This window comes from Artemia franciscana, chromosome 13, assembly GCF_032884065.1.
Source record: "Artemia franciscana chromosome 13, ASM3288406v1, whole genome shotgun sequence".
Lineage (NCBI taxonomy): Eukaryota > Metazoa > Arthropoda > Branchiopoda > Anostraca > Artemiidae > Artemia > Artemia franciscana.
In genome coordinates, this window is record NC_088875.1 from 23,050,662 (window position 1) to 23,071,994 (window position 21,333).

General features: G+C 33.9%; 2 protein-coding genes across 6 annotated transcripts in view; one reads left to right on the forward strand and one right to left on the reverse strand.

Moving 5' to 3' along the window:
* Positions 1-4,432, forward strand: part of LOC136034674 (1-acyl-sn-glycerol-3-phosphate acyltransferase epsilon-like) — a 29,562-nt gene extending 25,130 nt beyond the window's left edge. For both annotated transcript variants that reach the window (XM_065715991.1, XM_065715992.1), the window contains exon 6: positions 396-4,432. In XM_065715991.1, the coding sequence (XP_065572063.1) occupies positions 396-618 (223 nt within the window). In that variant the 3' untranslated portion in view covers positions 619-4,432. The remainder of the gene's footprint in view (positions 1-395) is intronic.
* A 914-nt stretch (positions 4,433-5,346) lies between these two features.
* On the reverse strand, positions 5,347-19,790 carry LOC136034675 (E3 ubiquitin-protein ligase RNF146-like). 4 transcript variants are annotated; one of them, XM_065715996.1, is made up of 4 exons: positions 19,717-19,790; positions 13,515-13,606; positions 9,823-9,976; positions 5,347-7,659 (listed from the first exon to the last, which is right to left on the reverse strand). In XM_065715996.1, the coding sequence occupies exons 2-4, from the start codon at positions 13,602-13,604 to the stop codon at positions 7,196-7,198; spliced, it is 708 nt and encodes a 235-aa protein (XP_065572068.1). In that variant the 5' UTR covers positions 13,605-13,606; positions 19,717-19,790; the 3' UTR covers positions 5,347-7,195. The 4 variants fall into 4 exon arrangements, with proteins under 4 accessions (XP_065572068.1, XP_065572066.1, XP_065572067.1 ...); XM_065715994.1 differs by lacking the exon at positions 19,717-19,790 and adding an exon at positions 18,267-18,337; XM_065715995.1 differs by lacking the exon at positions 19,717-19,790 and adding an exon at positions 18,226-18,319.
* Between the last annotated feature and the right edge of the window lie 1,543 nt (positions 19,791-21,333).

Here is a 21,333-nt window from a genome sequence, read left to right on the forward strand (position 1 = left end):
TTCCCTCCTGGTCCTCAGTACCATAACATTCTTGGAGGAGGATGCGGCCTGTCATACCCAACCATCTCGCACACGCAATCCAAAGTTGCTGTTGTGCGGCGGTACCAACTCTAAATCGCTGGAGAATGGTTTTTGAACTATACCTACCATGTGATCACCGTTACCGAATAGGCTTAAATTGCATATCTCAACACTCTCTAGTCCTGATGGTTTGTCGCTTGACCTTAATATAGCAACCTGATCTATCACGATCATCAACAACGGAACATCACGCTTCTTATAACTCCGAAATGCGAATTAAGGTAATTTATTTTTGATTGTTTTTTATAACATTTTTTTCTTGTTCTTTTTTTTTGTATAAATTTAGTGCGTTTAATCAGTTTTTCTTCTTTCAGGTTACTCGATTCCTTTTACAACTTGACAGATCCTTTGCCGATAACAGCTGGTGGAAAGCAGCTGAAATTACGTATCAGTGAAACATTGCCCAGTTTTGTATTTTTCGCTAGCTTACTCATTCCTCTTGGGTTCTCATCCTGGTGGCGGACACTTTACCTAAAAACATGCGCTTTAGGTACTCTTGGAGGTTATGTTTGGCTAGCTATACGTTCTGTTGCTTAAATTTTTTTTAAAGAATTGTAATGCATACGTTTATTCTTTTTTTGCCGAAGTGATATTATATCAAGTCCCATTTCTGCTCATTTTAAAAGTATATGTGATACATTTTGAGGCTATGAAACATTAACAATGTTGGGTTAAAACTATGTTAATTTTGTCTGGTCTTTTGACGACAGTCTACAGCAATTACGATTTTAAAAGTTCGTAGCAGTGTTAAACAACCTAGGCCAGCACCATGGTAAATACTCCTCTCCCACTCTGCGTGAAGATTCTTTTTTGAACCTCCATCCCCCCTCCTCCACCTCCTACAAAAAACCTAAGGATTGTAAACCATTTTTATCACCATTTAAATTTTGACCATTTGGGATAGTAAACTTTTGTTCAACAACTAGACATGCGACGTTAATAAAATTGATGGTTAAATTTGTTAAGAAATTTAATCTCCTAAGTTTGTAGTTTGTTTTCTTTTAAGCAAGTAATTATGCACCTTAGCAAAATGAGATGGTTTTAATCTCTTGAGATTGATTTTTAAGACTAAAATTGATGGTTAAATCCCTTAAGAGATTTAATCGCTTAAATTTGTAGTTTGTTTTCTTTTAAGTAAGCAATTATGCACCTTGGCAAAATGAGATGGTTTTAATCTCTTAAGATTTAAACCTTAAACTAAGTTTATGTAAATTTAAGAGAAATATCGTGCCCGCTTAGAGCACTGACATACAAGGGAGCTGTATTTAAAATATGTTTAAAGTAAGCTGAATTGACTGAGGAAAAGTCAATGAAAACCTGCATTAAGGAAGTTTGCTTAAAATAAAAGGGGATTTGTTACTTCAGAGATGTACGCACTTATTCGGTTCAATGGCTAGGGAAGAAAATGGGTTGTTAAAATGAAAATGTGGCTCCAGATTGAAAATATTTCAGAGGTTTTGCCTTTTGAATAACTTTTACAGGGGGAGGGGGAGGGTCAAAAGTACTTGTCGGTGACATTTTTTAATTATCATATTCTCCTCTCCTTTCTGTGCCAATAAGTCCTGATAAACATATTTTTATTTTATGGCATTTTATTGTTTTTCAAGCCTGCTAAAGGGTTATCTATTGGGCAATAAAAAACTAAATCTCTGTAAAGAAATTTAGCCCCGTTTACTTGTTGTAATATCGTTTCTTTTTGTTGCGAGGGAATGGTATTTATTTGTTTTCAGCTCCTAATTTCTGAGTATTGACTGAAAAAAAGATTAACAACGCTTCGTATTTACTTGAGCGACCCAAGCGTGTACGTTCGTACGAATGAGCGAATTCAACTGAAACATTAAGAGAATGCAGGCAAAATAGTTAAATTTCTAGATTTTAGGAGTACACAGTCCCAAAGGCTTCCTCTTTTGTGTCTAGACCGAGCCGTAGAGTTAAGAAATAAAGTATTTTGAAACAAAGCAAGAAACATAGACTACTGAGAAAAAAGGCAACCCTCGGATATATAACTAGATAGGTCAATGGACACAAGGAAACATTTTAAGAAAACAATTCTTACTTCATAATATGCAGAATAATCATAGTTAACATATTTGCAGGGGGAGGTAACCTTTATCTTCACTTATTTCATTGTTTTACACTTTTTCTACCACACTTCTAAATTTTTATGTGTCTATTCTCTAAGTCTATGTTTAGTATTAAAAACGTGCTCAAACAAACGCCCAACCGCCATCTAACCACCTAATATAACCTATTTTTTCTATTAGCAAGTGATCTGAGAAATAATGATATTTAAAATTGTATTGACACCATTGCATTTGGTATATATTTTTGTCCTGTGGTGGCGCAGTGGATTTGACCTTGTCTTGGTAATACGGGACCCAGAGATCGAATCACGCTGCAGGGCCGACACAGGGACCATAGTAGTCAAGAAGCGTCGTTAATTCTTAAATCTTAAACTTTTGTATATATTGGCATCTACAAACAAATTTCGTAGATCCCATTTGTTTCAGCAAGAATTTGAAAATGGAGAAAAGACTGATCGAATCCATGCTTATTTTTCACAAATTTGTTTTTAAAAAATTCTACAAAAGCGAAAGAAGTGAAGATAAAGGTTCTCCCCATGCAAATATGTTAACTCCTATTATTTTGCAGATTAATATAACAAATAATTGTATATTTAACATGTTTCCTTATGCCCAGTGGCCTACACATAATCCTGTTTAAGCCCTTCAATGTATATTTTTCATGGCAAACATTGTTTTATCCTTTTTGATTCACCATATTAGATATTTCAAGGCTTGTTCTCGGAACTTTGTCCGGAAACTATTCCATATTACTTTCCTTTTGTGTAATTAGTATCTGATGAGCTAACCTGCCAATATATTAACTCTATTGATTATTAATTAATTTAAAAGAAAAAAGGGCAAAGTTAAAGAAAAGAAAATTGTCATTTTGAGGGAACAAGATGAAATTTAATGCTTGTTTTTTTTTTATGTTGGGTCTTCATTTTTTCATAGTAAATTTTGAGTATTGTAAAAATAGAAATGCTATTGTTTTTACTTTTGTAGGTTAACCACATTAGATGTGTTTCACAACTGTGCTGAGAACATTCCATGTTATTTAACTTTTTATCCTTATTTGGTAAGGTGATTTAGCCAATTATACTTTCAACCGTGCCTTCTCTCGGATTCAGAATCCTTGCCACTACAATAACGTACTGGTCAGTAAAATTAGAAATAACGAAATAATACTTGAAACTGTGTTTGAGCATGCGTCCAATTTCTTTTTTTATATAGTTCCTAAAAATATAATGAAAATTCGGTTGCGAAAATCCAAATGGCGAGTTTTTCCTTTTTTCCGACTGGGTTTGATTTTGCGACCAGATTTTCAAGAAAAAACTTCTAAACCAGCTAAAAATTCTTCATATAGCTTTCTAGTTTGTGAAACGAACTTTGTTTTTTCTAGAATTTAATTATGAATCAATATATACTCCCTTATCTAGTTCGAAAGGCTTAAACATTAAAAACTGCAGTTAGACTAACCATATTTTTTTATTTTCACTTAAGCGACTCTAAAACAGAAATCGGGAATATCTAAAAATGATTTTTGGATAAGAACAATACTGACGTGGCAACGCTTCTCATTTTGCTAAAATGAAACGAAGGAACTTGTTAAAAGTTCAGCTTCTGGGAAGTTTTTATTTCTTTTTTTTCATCCAACATCTTATAGAGCTTAATTTGTGATTGTTTCTTATGCTGTACGACAACTTTCTATAATTGACACTTAACCTATTTTTAATTTACATCAACACCATTCCAATTTATGGGGATGTTTAGAATTCTCGGCGTTCTGGCCTAATTTGCAACGTGTTCTTCCCTGTTGGGCTTTGTTCTATTGTCGGAACCATGGTGAATTTTTTGGCGAAATAATACTCAAATATTATGATAGCTGGTACTTTAATGCTACAACTTATTTCAGGTTGTTAATTAAATTTTATGTTTCTGCTGTTCTTTCCCGAACATTTTATTTTTATCCTGAACTTGAGAAAAAAGGAGCCTACTGGCAGTGCCAGTATAAGATTGACAGTATAATGTCGCCAAGCTGAATGAGCCAGATTACAAATTGCTTTCGTGTAACAAAATAAACCTGCAACTTAAAAGGAAGAAGACGAGCTTAGCCAAATGCTAAGTGCAAATGCTTTGAAACCTAAGTGCAAATGCTTTTTAATGGGAGATTCGGATATTGATGATCCTTAAAATTTGTAATTTAGCTCATTGAAAAATGTTAAGTGTCTGTAATGCTTGTTCCATTTTCTGTATAGTAGACACTGATTAAAATTAATAAAGCACAACAGCTTTACGATTACTTATGAAGACGCTGGATAGTGTTGAATATTTTGTTTATCAGACCAATTGGTCAGTGTGGATTAAAAAAAAAAAAGAAGCCAGATCATAGATTATTGTATTACTAATCTATAAATTTAAAATATTCTGTTTTACCTTCTTCTTCTTTCATTTGAGGATAGCATTGTGTTTACATTTTCGGCAAGGAGGTTTCAAAGTCCACGCAGCATTCGGATTCCAATAAAAAAAACTAAACAATAAAAACCTAACAAATTTTGAGCATCTACAAGACTACATACCGAGAGGTAAGTTTATAAATTCAGAGGGCTGCTGTCAGACATTAAACCGAATTCGCCGCTATCGAAATCAAAAAGGTGTGATTGCTAACCAGAGGCGTCATCCGTCCTACACGACAACGCGCATCATCACTCAGCTGCATCAGCCGAAGACTTACTTTTGCAGTTTAATTGGGAAGTCTTTGAGCATCCACCCTAGAGTCTATTGTTAGAACCGATGTTTAAATTTTAACGGTCACTATGTAAATAATTAACCAGAGTAAAATACTATGTAAATTTAGCTTTACTTTGTCTTATCTGTGAAAGTTTTTATGCTCGAACTTACTTCCTGTGTATTATATTTTTAAATTTTACAAGATGCAATATATTAAGATCTGAAACAAGAATATTTTCTGTTTTTCATGGCAATAGATGAAGATATTTTCTAAAAAAAAATGACAGTGATGATAGTAATAACAGAAGAAACTATAAAAATTTTAAATACTTTCAGCGAAACAATCCCTAATTTTGTCTATCCAAGTAATTTTTCTATATGAATCTATATTTTCGCTATAATAAAGCAAATGGCTTTCTTAGCAAGAATGAGAAACTGCAACTTCAAGTAAAGGAAATAACAACGAATACAGTTTATATATATGAAATTTTTTATTTCAAGACTTATTTAAATTTGCGGCCGTAACAAAAATCGAAACACGAATCAGAATTTATATACCAGACACTTTCAAATTCTTAGACCTAAATCCGAAATGCAAAAAATTTCTTTTATACTTAATTAACACTTTCAAGTAATATCATATTAAGCTAACTAATTCGAAACGCAACAATAAGTAGATAAAGAAAATAAACGAGAAATTAGGCTAAGACGACTGAAGGGCATTCGTTTCGATTTAGATGATATTAAAACCATGTCGCCTGAAAAATGTTGGAATTAATCAGACTAACCACACACAAAAAAATGTTAATATAAAAAAATATAAGATTTGTATTACAGGGAGAACGCTATGCAGATAGGAAAAGCTTCGCATAAAAAAAAAAGTTTAAGCCGCAAAAAGAACAATACTTCTAATCAATTTACATTAATAGATAATACGGATGTTAATAGACAAAATTCACGAAATGTTTACAAGACAAAAAATAAAATAAAAAGGTGGTCGGGAGAAAAAAAAGCCAAAATATTTGCTCAATTTTGGTGTTATTAAAAATCCCAGAGTGATTGGGCCTTCAGGTTTAAAAACACATTTAAGATAGCAAAAAAAAGTTTATTCGAGATTGGATTGTACACATTAATATACATTTTTAAGCAGATTGAAAAATAAATTTCCCTGCTCTGTTTTATAACAAAATATTGCTAAGAATTTTCCATAATAATAAATAAATAAAAAAGGTAGCGAGTGCTGTTCTATCTGTTTGGGATTTTTGGAGGGAGAACTGCTATGTCGAATATTATGCAGTGCAAAACCGTAGATTTATCACAATGTTACTTAATAAGGATTCTCTTGAACATTCTAGGTGTAAAGAAGATATTCTTTAAATTGTTCAAGCTGTATCTTGTAGACCAAATCAGTCAATGATAGGTATATTTTAAAATTATATGCTTGCAAATACGGTAATCAAAAGACGAAACATATTCTTTTCGAAAGCTAGTTGCAAACACTTACAATTTGAAACTACAAGATTATACGGAAAATGATGGCAAATATTGTGTTTTGGAAAGGGAAAAAAGTATACAGCTGATTATTTTGTAGACGTCCCAAAGCAATACGACAGGGGCGGTAACCAAATATGGTGCAAATTTAACTGTAGACCACTTTTTGGAAGGGGGTTTGTTTTTGGTTGCCGAATATCCCTTGGACAGCCGCATTCTGTTTTGGATAGCCGCATATCCCTAGAGCAAACAAAGTTGTTTTAGTCAAACTGAACTAAGCGATAATATAGGCTTTCTTCACTCATGAGATTTGATTTAGCATCGAACAAAAAAGAAAGCTCTTGGATCAAAAACTCCGTATTGGGTACAAGATCCCTAAGAAATACGGCTAATAAAATTGTTCCTAGAATACTCGAATGCATTAATTTATATGCAGTATCAAGAAATATGGGGATTTTTTCCCTCCCCGTCTCCAAGATTAGGAATCAGAATTTGCACACACTCTTACATTACCTTTTTTTACCCAATTGGCTGAATTTATAGAAAGATGAATACTTGGAAATTATAAATCTTTTATTTTAGTACTTCAACCTATGCAAGGTTAAACATAGCAGAAGAATAAACATAGCAGACCCAGTTATACATGTCCCCCCTCCCCCCAAAAATAAAATAAGTGGAGAGCTGAATTTACTATTTAAAATCAAAATGAAGAGGCAATCCCAAAATCTCCACGATCCTATTTTTAATAAACACATATACAGAATACATGGAGACATTAGCTATATCACTAAAATCGCACAGTTCAGCAGATTCACAAAGTATTTATAAAGTTAGCTTTCTTGTGTAGGCGTCGAACCATTTACTGGAGCTACATCCGAAACGAAGCTGGATGTATGAATGCCAAGTCTACTTAATCTTAGTGATAACTGCTCCATGTCATTTCTGATAGAATGAATTCTCTCTTCATAAAGATTGACAAGTGCAGTTAAGGTTAAAGCACGTGCAACTCTACCAGCTGCTTCCCCGCTTTCTTCTTCCTCTGAATCGCTGGTATCGCTATTTTTTTCATCTTGACTCGGATTCAGTAGTAAACCAGCCACCCCTTTCTTAGATGCAGAGACAAGATCGCGTTTTATCCTTCGCTTCCGTCCAGGACCGTGAACTCTAAACTGAACCATTTCTTCAAAATCGACTTTGTAAATAAATCCGGCAATTAAAACTTCACATGAACTTCTATTGCAACTGAATGCAGCCTCAATCTCCTGATTAGTTCGATGGTCATACTGCCACCACCCTATAAACAACAATTACGGCTTAGTCGATTCAGGCAAGCAAGTAAAATATATCACTTTTATAATCTTTGATGTTATTGAATCTCTTGCTCCAGGGATCTATTGTTTTTAATATGTTCTTATTGTTGTTGTTTTGTTGAGAGAAACCTGATCTGAGACACGGGCCGCCAAAGATGGCACCTCGGGTGTCATTTTTCATTTTCAATTCTTAGTAGAACATACAATGTTTCGAGTCTGTAATGATATTTGTTGTTTTTCAAAGAAAAACTTCCGCGTTTGTACTTTTACTGTGACTGGATTTTGATACGACAAAACAACAGATTCTGATTTCCTGATACCAATGACTTATCCCTTTGTTGAACATCTGATACACGCAAAATAAAATCTATGTTTTTTTTTAACAAGGAAAACCGGGAAAAAACTCTTAGCAATGAGCTAAAAGAAAAGAAACTAGCAGAAATAAGTAAAATACGACATGCTGAAATTGTTTTTTACCCAAAGCAAATCTGTATGACTCTTTCTGTTTTTTGTTTAAATTTTAGTTAATGAAAATAAATTATGTTTGAAATGGGATTATTTCTTTCTTTATTTAATGTGTATAACTTGCCACAGAAAATAATACTAATTATTAGAACGCCGACAATAAACGTGTTGGTCATGAAATTATTAACTGAAATCGTAAAATTCTGAGATAATCCAAGAATTGGATTTGTCATTGGAATCAGGGAATTAAAGAAAAATTGCATCTTAAACTTCTATTTGTTATCGAGAAATACCAGTTATTTACACCTTCGCAAAGATTCTGACTGAACATAACCCCATTCTGTTAAATTGTTGACTTAAGAGTTTTTTTCGCCGTCCAACTAAAAACTGATAGCTAACATTGTTAGAGAATATATTTAACAAATCGAATACTAGCTGGAGAAAATTGTTAGAAAATTTATTTCTGTTAGCTAACAATTCTGTTCCCGCCGTTCAAACAAATATCTGTAAACATTGTTAGAAAAAAGTTAGGCGGCGGAAAAACCTCTTTAAATATGAATGAAGTTGAACCTGTCTAAACTATCAGAACATCATTCATCTTCAAACTTTCAGGTTCCAAGCCTTTCTTTAAAAAAATATTTTATTAAAAAGGTGTTTCATTTCGTTTCAATTCGTCGTTAACGTATTTTTATTATGGACTAATTGTAGGAATATTTGTCAACTTCTTTGTATTTCTTTTGCCTACACAATTAATTACTGGAAATCCGAATATACAACCGGAAAACCCTCTCACTGGTCATTTTTATCCAATAAAGGGCGAATGGGGCCAAATACTCTACCATTATCACTGTTACTTACACTTAATTGTCAAAAGAACGTTCCTTCCTACAATTTTACTGAATTAGGCAACATCGCTTTGCTTGCAAGTATCTTTTACCAGCATCTTTTGAATCCGTATTCTACTGGATTACTACAGTTGCTACCCTTTTGCTGTACTCAAGATACAAGGGGTCAGGGTGGCGGCATAAATTTACCCTGACATCGGTATATTCGATAGCCCCCCTCCCATAGGAACATGTAAAAATTTTAGCCTAAATTTGTTTTGCTTTAACCCTACTCCCTTTCCTGGAGTTGAGTAATCTTACTTCCTCCCCACAAAAAATAAGACTTGTATATCTATACTCAGAACCATATACCTGATGCAAAAAAATTAGAAGGTTTCAGATCAGTTGCCAGATCTACACAAATATAAAATACAAAAAAGGAATGATCTTTCTGACAGTGCTTAATTGTGTGAGAATTTAGCTTTCAAGTCATTTTGTTCTGCTATGGTTAACAGTGTCTCCTGGCAGAGAAGGACACGAAGCTACTTTGGGCTTTTTCTCAATTGTGGACATTTTTGGTCTTTTGACATCGTCTGCTAGGCTTCAGACCACTAAAATCTTGAATCAAAAAAGAGTCAGTATGTTTTTTTTAGTTTGAGACAACGTTACACGTAGCGAACGTGACCGACCACTAAACCAGAAGGAAATGGTCGGCTATTGTAGAATAATAGCCTCAATATAGACAGAAAGAACAACTATCAACATATTATCGAAGTAAAAAAATTTTTACTTTATTTAAAATCTTTGTTTATTAGCAATAACATTTTTCTGAAACTTTTTGAACTTCAAGTTTCTTACCATTACTGCCCTCATAATACCATATGTAGCCATCACCTTCAGAAGCAATTCTTGCAATTTCTTCATGGTTTATAACTTTTGGATTCTTCAAAATTTCTCTAGGAAATGGTGTTCTACACATCGGACATTTTCTCTGTGCGCTATAAGCCACGCCCTAGAATAAAACATGAGATAGAGATATTCTTAGCTTAATGCCATGTTCTAGTACAACTTTTTCGAGACTATTTCCCCATTTTCATTAATTTAGACTAATATATGTTCATACGGCTGAGTTTTCACGGACAAGTGGACATCTTTACGTTTTCGTGAGATTTCATAAGATCCCTTTTTGATTCCGCCACTCTGAAAGCTAAAAACGAAAACTTTGCAAAAAAGACAAATGTGTAACTTCTTTGGTAGTAAAAAAAGCTATTGTTATATATTTTCTCTTGTCCATCTGGTCTCTTGTTTTCATTTTTGTAGTTTCCGTTTTAACGAAGCCAAGGGTGCAATTTAATCAGCAATTTCATTTTTTACTGCCCCCATTATGCATGAGTGTAAACAAGCAAACATAGCTGAAAAGATATTTTAATGCTTTATCTGAATAAAACTGATATTTTATTCAAACAAATCAAGTTTTAGAATCATCAGAGCTAATAATTGACGAATTATCTTAATTTGAACAATTATGAATTTTCAAGAAAACCTTTATGGAGAACTGTTTTTGACTTTTACAAGCACTTAAAATTCAAGAAATGGCACAAAAAATAAGTAAAACGATTCAACAACTTAGACGATTAAATTTTCCCTTGTGTATTGTGGAACAGATATCAAACAGAAAAGAATCTTAAGATTCAGAGGTTCCCGTAATTCGGAAATGCAGAAGTCTCAAAGCTGGTGTTCTCATTTCTGACAACTTATAATTGAAATAAATTATAATTAGTATCTTATGATTACTTTTTGTAAACGTTTTCCAAAAAAATAGTCTCCATGAAAAGTAAAAAGCGATTTTAAAACTTAAATCAAGCTGAAACCAAGTCATGCAACAAGTCAAGCTTAAGAGCAACAAAACTACTGTAAACGAATAAATGAAATCTGAAACAAAAAGAATTAATTTAATAAATAGATGAAACCAAAAACGAGCAGAAATAACTGAAAAACTAGAGGAATCTAAAAAGAAGAGAAATTTGCCACGTCAAACTTAAAATAAACAGAAATGACTATGAATGAATCATAATGAAAACTATAACGATATGAAATTACAATGAATAGTCAAGTTACACTTCAGACGAACAGAACATATCACAAAAAAGGGGCTGCCGCCCCCTTAAACTCCCAAAGGCTAATTTCAATTGTACGTTATTCAATATTAAATTCATCTTGATCAATTTTTCATTTTTTCTTATATCAGTCAGCCCGTAACATGGACTTCATTCATTTTTGCACCAAGTGAGGACTTAACTTATTTTCGCACCGCGCACCTGGCTCGGACTTCGGTTATTTTAAACTTAGTCAGGAATTAGCTCGTTTTGGCACTTATCGGAGACTTGGCTCGTTTTGTATCGAATCAATCTTTAACTTGGACTTGTAACTCGTATGGCACATGTCAGGTTAAAGCTGATTTTTCCTTGGCTCAACTGTTGCTTCGATTTAACTTCTTTTAGCATACTCAGGACTTAGTTTGTTTATATAACTAGTCACAAATAAGCTCATTTTGTGCCGAATCAGGACTTCCTCGTTTTTGTACGAAGTAAGACTGCATCTTTGGACTCATCTCGTTTTTTCACTTATTCAGGATTTGGCTCGATTTTGCAAAGCCTCAGAAAAATTCCGCGGCTTATACTTAGCTCGTCGTTGAACCGTTTAACCGAATTCCTCCGGTTATTAATATACTACCAAAGCGATTCTAGTTGAAGTTACAAATAGCCTAGTATGCGCTCCTATTACATTATCTCATCGTTCCGCAATAGCTGTAACCTAGTAAAGAGTGAACCGCGGCCCATAGTATCCAGAAGTTTAAAAATACTTTATAAAAAGGAGGTTCACTCCTTTTCCTGTTATGATAAATAACCTTGCTAAGGAATTTCCCAACAGATGGAAAATTGTGGATAACCTAACGGTTGTTGAAACCTGCTACCTAAGCTTAGTAAGCAACCATGAGTATCCTCAATGATATTGCAGATGACGCTGCGGTCTTGGAGATGAGAGTAAACCCCTCTAAATCTATGATAATGCCAATATGTTTCCTTAAAACTTCACCCCTTTTCCTCAACCCTATCCCCCAGATATTTCTGTGTCTTCCTTCAAATTACTTGGGGTTACAATTTCCTCTAATCTAAAGTGGGATATCCAAGTTAAAGCTATTGTCCATAAAGCTAATGCGTCTATGTCTCTCCTTAAGCTCTTGAGTAAATTTGTCCCCCATCCCATTCTTTACTGATCTATACTTACTTTGTCTGCCCGCATCTTGAATATGCATGTACAGTTTGACATCCTGGCATCTCTCGTGATGAATCAGAAAAAATTTAATCCATTCAAAAAAGAGCCCTCGGAATAATTTTTAAAGAAGCTAAGGTACCATACTCGCTCCTTCTAAAAAAGGCCAACCTGGAAACTCTTGAGCACAGGAGAGGAGCGTTGTGCCTCCGTTTTGCAAAAATGCAATAGTAAACCTTCGTACGCAAAACATTTTCCCCAAAAGACACTCCCCACCCAGACATCGCCTGCCATGTACTGTTTCTGAACCCGTTCATATCTTGTCCCCCATCCGTTGCTTAACCTCCAGGTATGAAAAAACCTTTGTCCCCTTCATTACTGATAAAGTAAACCGCTAGTTTTCTTTTTTTTCTTTGGTACTGCTGATACCCAAGTTTGATGTTCATTTGATTCTTTTGTTCCCTCCCCTTTGTTTATATGTTCTCTTTTAAACCTTTTCAATGCTAATTTTATCTCACTCCTTTTTAGTTTTGTTTTAGTTTTTACCTTTTTTTGTTTTAGTTTTTAGCTTGATGACATTTGGCCACTTTTTTTTTGACTAATGAATGGCTTTGCCTTTCTGATTTTGTTGTTTTTGTCATTGTTTAGGCAATTTTTTAGTTGTTGTGCTATTTTTATGATTTTTTATGGTTTTATGACTCCAAAACGCGAATTCGGTCCTTTGAGGCTTATGATAGACATATTTTAAATTAAATGTCTTAACAGGGAAAATCACTTTTTTGCACATGTAGCACAGATGTCTCCTCTTTTTTTCTTCACAGCAATTTGAGTTCTACTAAATGAACTAAAATAAGCCTAACTAAAGCCTAACTAAAATATACTTTCTTATGAGGAGAACAAAATTTTTTTGAATACTGCAGAAAAATTGCAATAGTAAAACCATGAATTTTTGCAAATTATATTGACTACACATCTAGGCCAGAATCTCTCCTTTTTTTTCATTATTGATTACCTCATTATCTGGGGGAAATACGCCAAACCTCTAAAAAGTTATGTTATAATTAAATTTTTTTAGCTAAAACTTCAGCTAAAGTTTTACACTTTAAAGTGTTAAAGTTGACATAGTCAGTTTTTTTTCAAACAGGGATACTTGATTGGACAACAAACCTTTAGAACAAACCAATATATGTCCATCATTGCTCTCCTATTAAACTGACAGCAAAAAATATTAAAACTTTATTTTGGCAAAGAAAAAGAAGTAAATATAAGCTTATTACCTTAATACAGAGAAAACAAAATGTATGATTGCAGGGCAGTTCTACAGGATGTGAACAAGGTAAAAGGCATACTGGACACTCGTCTGACATTTCTGGAAAACGAAAATCATATTAGTTTAACTCAGATAGATCATACATAGGAAAACTATAGCTTAACTTATAAGTAAAAGTATAAACAGTCCTGAACCAAGATGGGGACACACAAATTTCCCCTACATCCCAAGCTACATGGAAATTTTCAGAAATTATAAAGCTGAGCAAAATTGCCAAAGTTGCTATTTCAGATGATCTAACCAGTAAGAGATCCCTCCACCAAAGAGAAATTTCACAGTGGTGTTTGTAAGGAATCTCCATTATAGAGTTTCTCCAGCTTATCATTGCTCCCCTCCCCAAAAAAAAAGATTATCATACTCTCCATAGAAATAAGGCTGTTATTTCTAATATAAGGCCATAAAATAAGGCTAACAAACTAAACTACCCTGCTTTCACCCAAATCTTTAATTTGGCAGGTTCAAGCTCTATTCTCTCCCTTGTTCTACTGTACAATGGGTGCTGAGGAAATCATAGATAACTGTATCTTTGAGTAGAGCGTTCAATCTACATGGAAAAAATACCTCAACTTGCTTTTTGCAATGAATTAGGTCCAAAAAGATAGCATTCTAGTCCAAAATCCAGGTGGAGTGCAAATCTTTCCAAAGGTATTGAAACTAGGATATTCGTCTTTTGAAGAAGTCAAGTGAGGTTCTAATCAAATATTGGTTAAAATGAGAAAAAAATCAGAAGGCTAAATAGTTTTAACTTAAAGTTCCAGAAACAAAACAGAAGATCCAAAGGAAATCTTCAACAATTTTCCTTTTTTAAATCTCACAAACTATGAATGTAAGTTGTTCTCCTTATTTACTTACTTGGGTCCTGGATATCCTCATGGGATGCTTTGGGGCGACAGCTCCTGGCAACTCATAAGCAAGAGTTTGGTATATTGCTCTATCTGGTGTGGTGTGTGATAACTGATCCATCTTACATTGCCAAAGTTCTCTGTGCATCGTTTTCATAGCCTGGCTCATCAACAAAGCGCAAGGAGAAATTATTCGTGGACAATTTTTGGGAGATGGTATGACTCCATTTTCTTGACATGGCCAAGTCAGTGCAGTTTTGTTTCTTGATTCTGTTGAGAATGGTTTCAGTGGACTCGAGTCTTTAGCGTAGTTCCATATTCGTGATGCAGTCAATGTATTTGATTCTTTTAATATGATAAAAACATTTTATATTGAACGCTAGAAGTTTCCTTTTGTCTTTGGTTGTGAAATAGGCACAGCTCTAGTTTGTTGGATAGATGGTTGTTTTTGAGAGGTTGGCTACACTTTGGAAGCTAGAGCAAACAAGGGCAAGTTTTCATTTTATATCAGAGCTATGACAATTATCAAAGGAGAGTAGGCTACCTAGGTGTAAGAGGTAGTCCACCATTTGAAATTTTTGTCTGCCTATACTAATAATGGGGGATTATGTAGTTCATGTCTTGTAGTCACCATAACTTTGGTCTTACTGAAATTGATCTCCATCCCAAACATCTTAGCAACATTGCAAAATTTATCAGCTTGTGCAAGTAGTTCCTGTGATGAGTTGGCTAGCTTACCATTATCACTTGTGCAGGCAAGATTGTCTATCAGCAGCCCTCCTATTTTAGCACCACATACCAAATGTACCCATGATATATTGGCATTTAGAAAGGGGTTGAGGTATGGTGAAAAGACGCAAAAGTAGAGTGCTCCTGATGAAGTTATGAACTCTTCTGACAACCTATCAGCAGTTTATACTTGGCCCAAGTGCTAGTACTACTTGATAAATACTACTTGATAAACTAGACTCTTGATAATTTTGACTATTTCATCAGGAATTCAGAAGAGAACAAGAATATGCCACAGTCATTTGTCCCACTTCAGGTTATACACCTGTCAGAAATCAACAAATAGCTGGAGGAGTTTTTGGTTCATTTTGTTGCATTGTTCCATGAGTTGTTGAACAACAAATATCTGGTTGATTGTGGTTCTGATAGGGCAAAAGCCAGCCTGATGGTAAAATTGGTAATTATTTGTATGGGTTAAATAAGGCTTTTTTCAGACTATGCAACTGGCGGCTTGTGAAGCTACTTGTATAGCAATTTCAGCATTCCTTTGTTGATCCAAATTTTTATGAATAAGTGGAATTGCCGCCTCCTCCCATTGATGGGATATATATAGCTGGTTTTACACATAGCAGATATATAGATATGGTACATATCAATCACAGCATGCACTCCAGTGTTAATGGCTTCAATTGGAATTCCATCTGGGTAATGGGCCTTTTTATTAATTGAACAACTTTATTGCTGATTTGGTTTCCAGCTTGAGCAGGGGTCTAAGTTCTTGTTTGAGCAAGGGGAATCTGGTCAGAATTTCAGGATCAGCCACTACTGGGGGATTGAGTTTAGCTTTGGAGTAATCTATCCATCTTTCAAGTTTTGACTTTCAATCAGTAATCTTTTTTGTGACTTTGTACAGGATCACAAATATTTGTAGTTTTTTTTTTTTTTTACTCAATTCAAGTACTGTTTTGAAAAGTGCTCTGCTGTTCCATCATGATTTTAAGTCAGGTGGTTTCTTGACTAGATGGGAGGTGGGACACCACTCCTCTCCACTATCTTGCAGAGACTGTTGTCTGTAATTCTGGATATTCTGCATTTGTCTTCTTATAGACAATCCACATTCTGGTCCTTTATCGTGTACATTCCTAGTTCTCTGTGGAGACACACTACATATATGCAATACCTTCTCCTAACCACTACTTGGGAATCCTGAGTAGCCTGGGGGAAAACCCTGCCAAGAAGGTAATTCAGACAATAACAAGTATATGATGTTTCTTCTTTGTCTTCACTGACTAATTTATGAAAGCTTACTATTGCTAGTTAAAACCACAGGATTCAATCGAAAAATTTCTGATCTGTTTCAACCTACCACAAGAAAATGACCACATTTGTCAACTTCTGCAAATAAAAACTATATTTTCAAAAAACCTTTTGAATCCATCAGCTTTCATTTTTAAACCATGTGTCTGATAAAAGACTTAAACTCTTATAATCTTCACAAGTATGATTTTCATGGGAGAAATTCACATATTTAAAGGATTATAAACAATAATCAGTTCAATTTGATGGACTATCTCTTAAACAGAATATATTAATTTTGACAAATAGTTTCATGGTAAAACTGGCAATGGAACTCTGTAATCTGAATGATGTTAAAGCTCCTAATCAAAGCACATTGTACAGGAAAGCAGTGTTGAACAACTCAACAACAAGCAGTAATAGCATCATTATAAGACAAGATAAGAGACCCACTTCTTTTTATGCTTAAACATAAATTTTCCTTTGCTGAAAAAAAAATGGTTGGAATATATGTTTTGCTTATTTCAAATTTTGAACAAGAATCTACCTTGCTTTGTATCTTTTAATAAATTGCACTATAAATAAAATTTACATGTGCCTCAAACAGGGGAAGCTGCCCCATTAAAAGGCTTTGTTCATACTTTTCCAAGTTATCAGTTCAGGAAGTAATACAAACACCTCCCCTCCCCCCTTTCATGGAAAATCCTTGTCACTTTATGAATTTCAAACTTTGCTGGGACAATCAGTTTTCATAATAAAATCATACTTCATTTGGTAAAATTCTAGTTAATTGACTTCTTGCTATCTCAGAAAGGGTTTAGGTTAGGAGAATGAAACTTTCAGGGATAATTCTACAGACTAAAGTATGTCCCAGGAAGGTATTTTGAAGCAACTACCTCTACTCCTTCTCCCTCTAGAGAGCCCTGACCTTTGATGACCTTTAAAAATATGTGTGTTATAAAAGTGAAACCTTGCAAAATAGATCTTCTGCTTAATTGAAGTACAACAAAATTGTTTTCAGCTTCATAACTTTGCCCAGTTCCATTTTAAAAGGTTTTAAAGATATATAAATACATTTCCTAAATTTTGGGAAAAAAAACATTGATATGGCTAAAAATTTTGCTCAAATAACAGGAATTGTATTTTCAGAACTAAAGACAGAGAAAAAGCAACTAGTAACTGAAAATTAAGGTAAAATGTTGTTTTGTCAAAATTTCAATAGGTATATAGACCTGTCATGTAGGCAAATTTCAGGGCCCTCTAGATGGAGAAGGAGTGGAGATGGGTACTTTAAATTACCTTCCTGGGACATACTTTAGCCTGCAAACCCATCCCTGAAAGTTTCATTTTCCTAACCTAAACCCTTTCAGAGATAGTGAGAAGTCAATTAACTAGAACTTTACCCTTCATTTTGTTGTAGCCTATCATGAAAAGCCAACAAAAGCATTTTCCAGTTAATTAAAAAAAAACAAAATTCATTATAAATATGACCTACATATATTGCTCAAATGAGATTACCCCGTTATACAGGCGATACATAAGCTGCAGAAGGTGGTACAGCAAACCACAACTCATGTCACACCTCCCATAAAAAAAAGTATTAGGCCTAAATGAAGAAAAAGATTATCAAGCAAAAGTGATTATTATAAAAAGATTTAGTTGAAAGTTAACTATTCCAAAATTCACTAGAATTTCATTAAGGTTTTATATCAATAGTATCAGCATTGAAGGCTACATAACCTAGGCTATATTTGGTCCTGTTTTCAATTTCTGTTGCAGAAATCATTTTACCTAACCCAGCAGATCTAGTAAAATTAGGCTAGATTTCTTACAAACTATGAATTGTTAAAGAGTCCCCTAGTTTTATTTAACTATTGGATTCCTCATAACCTTTAGATTCTTCTATTAAGAGCTGATGTTTAAATCAAAAACTGGATAAAGTAAATTTGCTCTTGATTTGGCTGTCATTTACAAGAAGAGTCATTAATGGAATATGATATTTAAGAATATCTTTTATCAAGAAATCTTTATATATAAATAAAAAATATTAATAATATTACATATAAGGTATGTCTTATTTATAGATAGAATGAGAACTGACTTGACTGAGGCTTTCTTAATAAAACAAGCCTTTTGTTTTAGTCACCAAATTTGACGACAATAGCAAACTTTGGCTGAACTGGCAATTGAAGGCCTAAAAAAAACAAGTAAGACATGGCTCAATCCTTTGAGCAATATTAAAGTAGGGCTGTAACACATTGGTTTCTTGGCCATGTCTTGAATCAAGTCTAAAAATTCAGTATTGTTGAAGTTTCAATCAGTCTGATTGAAGATTCAGGAAGCTTGAAACTTTATTGAAGTCTGAGCTCAATTGCAGCTATGCTAGTACCTAATTAAAACGCAGGAAGCATTTTTTTTATTCTAAAAAAAGAAACAAGGGATCAGTATTAATCTGGTCAACTCCATGTTTATCACTAGGGGTCCACACCTAGTCTCTTTTTGATGAGCTAAGCCACAAACCAAAAATGCTGATTTACAAATTGGTTTGTAAAGGTGCAAAGACCAAAGGATGCCACCATGTAGGGGCGTAGCTAAGGGTGGGGGTGAGTTACTCACCCCTAAGTTTCCAAGGTACCATTGTGCAGTGTTGACACCTCAAAATTTTGCTTGTGTTTTTAGTTTAATTTAGCTTATGTTTCAGTACTTGTGGTTTGGAAGACTGCACAATATTTTTGGTACATTCTTTGTACCCCCAGAAACCCATACTTTAATCAATGTCTCTCAAGTAAAGTGTATATGCAAAGGTACTTTAGGGTCAATTTAAGATGAACAAGGAAAGAAAAATAAAAAAAGCAACAGTTCTGAAATTAAATCTAGAGGTGAGATGAATAGCACAACACTTTAAAACCGAGTAATTAAAGTCTGATCAGTATATTTGTCATAAAATAATTTGTATATTCTCTAAGAACAGTATTTTTATAAAGAACTCCACTCGCAAAGCTTGAAACTTTCACCCAGATCAAAAGATTATCAAGCAAAAGTGATTATTATAAAAAGATTTAGTTGAAAGTTAACTATTCCAAAATTCATTAGAATTTCATTAAGGTTTTATATCAATAGTTGGTTTGTAATGTGAAATAATTCCAATTAAGAATAAATAAATAAAAATCAGCATTGAAGGCTACATAACCTAGGCTATATTTGGTCCTGCTTTCAATTTCTGTTGCAGAAATCATTTTACCTAACCCAGCAGATCTAGTAAAATTAGGCTAGATTTCTTACAAACTATGAATTGTTAAAGAGTCCCCTAGTTTTATTTAACTATTGGATTCCTCATAACCTTCGGATTCTTCTATTAAGAACTGATGTTTAAATCGAAAACTGGATAAAGTAAATTTGCTCTCGATTTGGCTGTCGTTTACGAAAAGAGTCATTAATGGAATATGATATTTAAGAATATCTTTTATCAAGAAATAAAAAATATTTATAATATTATATATAAGGTATGTCTTATTTATAGATAGAATGAGAATTGACTTGACTGAGGCTTTCTTAATAAAATAAGCCTTTCGTTTTAGTCACCGAATTTGACAACAACAGCAAACTTCGGCTGAACTGGCAATTGAAGGCCTAAAAAAAAACAAATAAGACATGGCTCAATCCTTCGAGCAATATTAAAGTGGGGCTGTAACACATTGGTTTCTTGGCCATGTATTGAATCGAGTCTAAAAATTCAGTATTGTTGAAGTTTCAATCAGTCTGATTGAAGATTCAGGAAGCTTGAAACTTTATTGAAGTCTGAGCTCAATTGCAGCTATGCTAGTACCTAATTAAAACGCAGGAAGCATTTTTTTTTATTCTAAAAAAAGAAACAAGGGATCAGTATTAATCTGGTCAACTCCATGTTTATCACTAGGGGTCCACACCTAGTCTCTTTTCGATGAGCTAAGCCACGAACCAAAAATGCTGATTTACAAATTGGTTTGTAAAGGTGTAAAGACCAAAGGATGCCACCATGTAGGGGCGTAGCTAAGGGTGGGGGTGAGTTACTCACCCCTAAGTTTCCAAGGTACCGTTGTGCAGTGTCGACACCTCGAAATTTTGCTTGTGTTTTTAGTTTAATTTAGCTTATGTGTCAGTACTTGTGGTTTGGAACACTGCACAATAATTTCGGTACATTCTTTGTACCCCCAGAAACCCATACTTTAATCTATATCTCTCAAGTAAAGTGTATATGCAAAGGTACTTTAGGGTCCATTTAAGATGAACAAGGAAAGAAAAATAAAAAAAGCAACAGTTCTGAAATTAAATCTAGAGGTGAGATGAATAACACAACACTTTAAAACCGAGTAATTAAAGTCTGATCAGTATATTTGTCATAAAATAATTTGTATATTCTCTAAGAACAGTATTTTTATAAAGAACTCCACTCGCAAAGCTTGAAACTTTCGCCCAGATAATTTAAATTTTCTTTTCAGACCTATCCCACTCCCACGATAAAATTTTCAAGGGTTTACTTGTTGAAGCTGGTCTTCTTTCGTAAATATGAAGAGCGTGAGCCGAAAAGTTTATTTACGCCTAATATTTGATATTTGTCACTGTATCTCTTTGTTTCTCAATTTTTAACGAGCTTCATTAAGCTGAAAACTGCCTAAACTGCAGACTTCGCTTATCTTTCATGACTTTCTTTCTATTTTGACTTTCTTAACTTTCTCTAACTTTCTGCGATCTAGATTTTTTATAGATGCAAAATTTAGACGAAAGAGACAGTGCTGATGGTTCAGAGATGGCTCACAATGACGCATATATGTGCTAGTTGGGATTAGACACATTTGATTTGAACTGGTTACACATCGCAGAAAACTTTTTTATTGGAAAGAGCTTTGCTTAGGTAAAAAC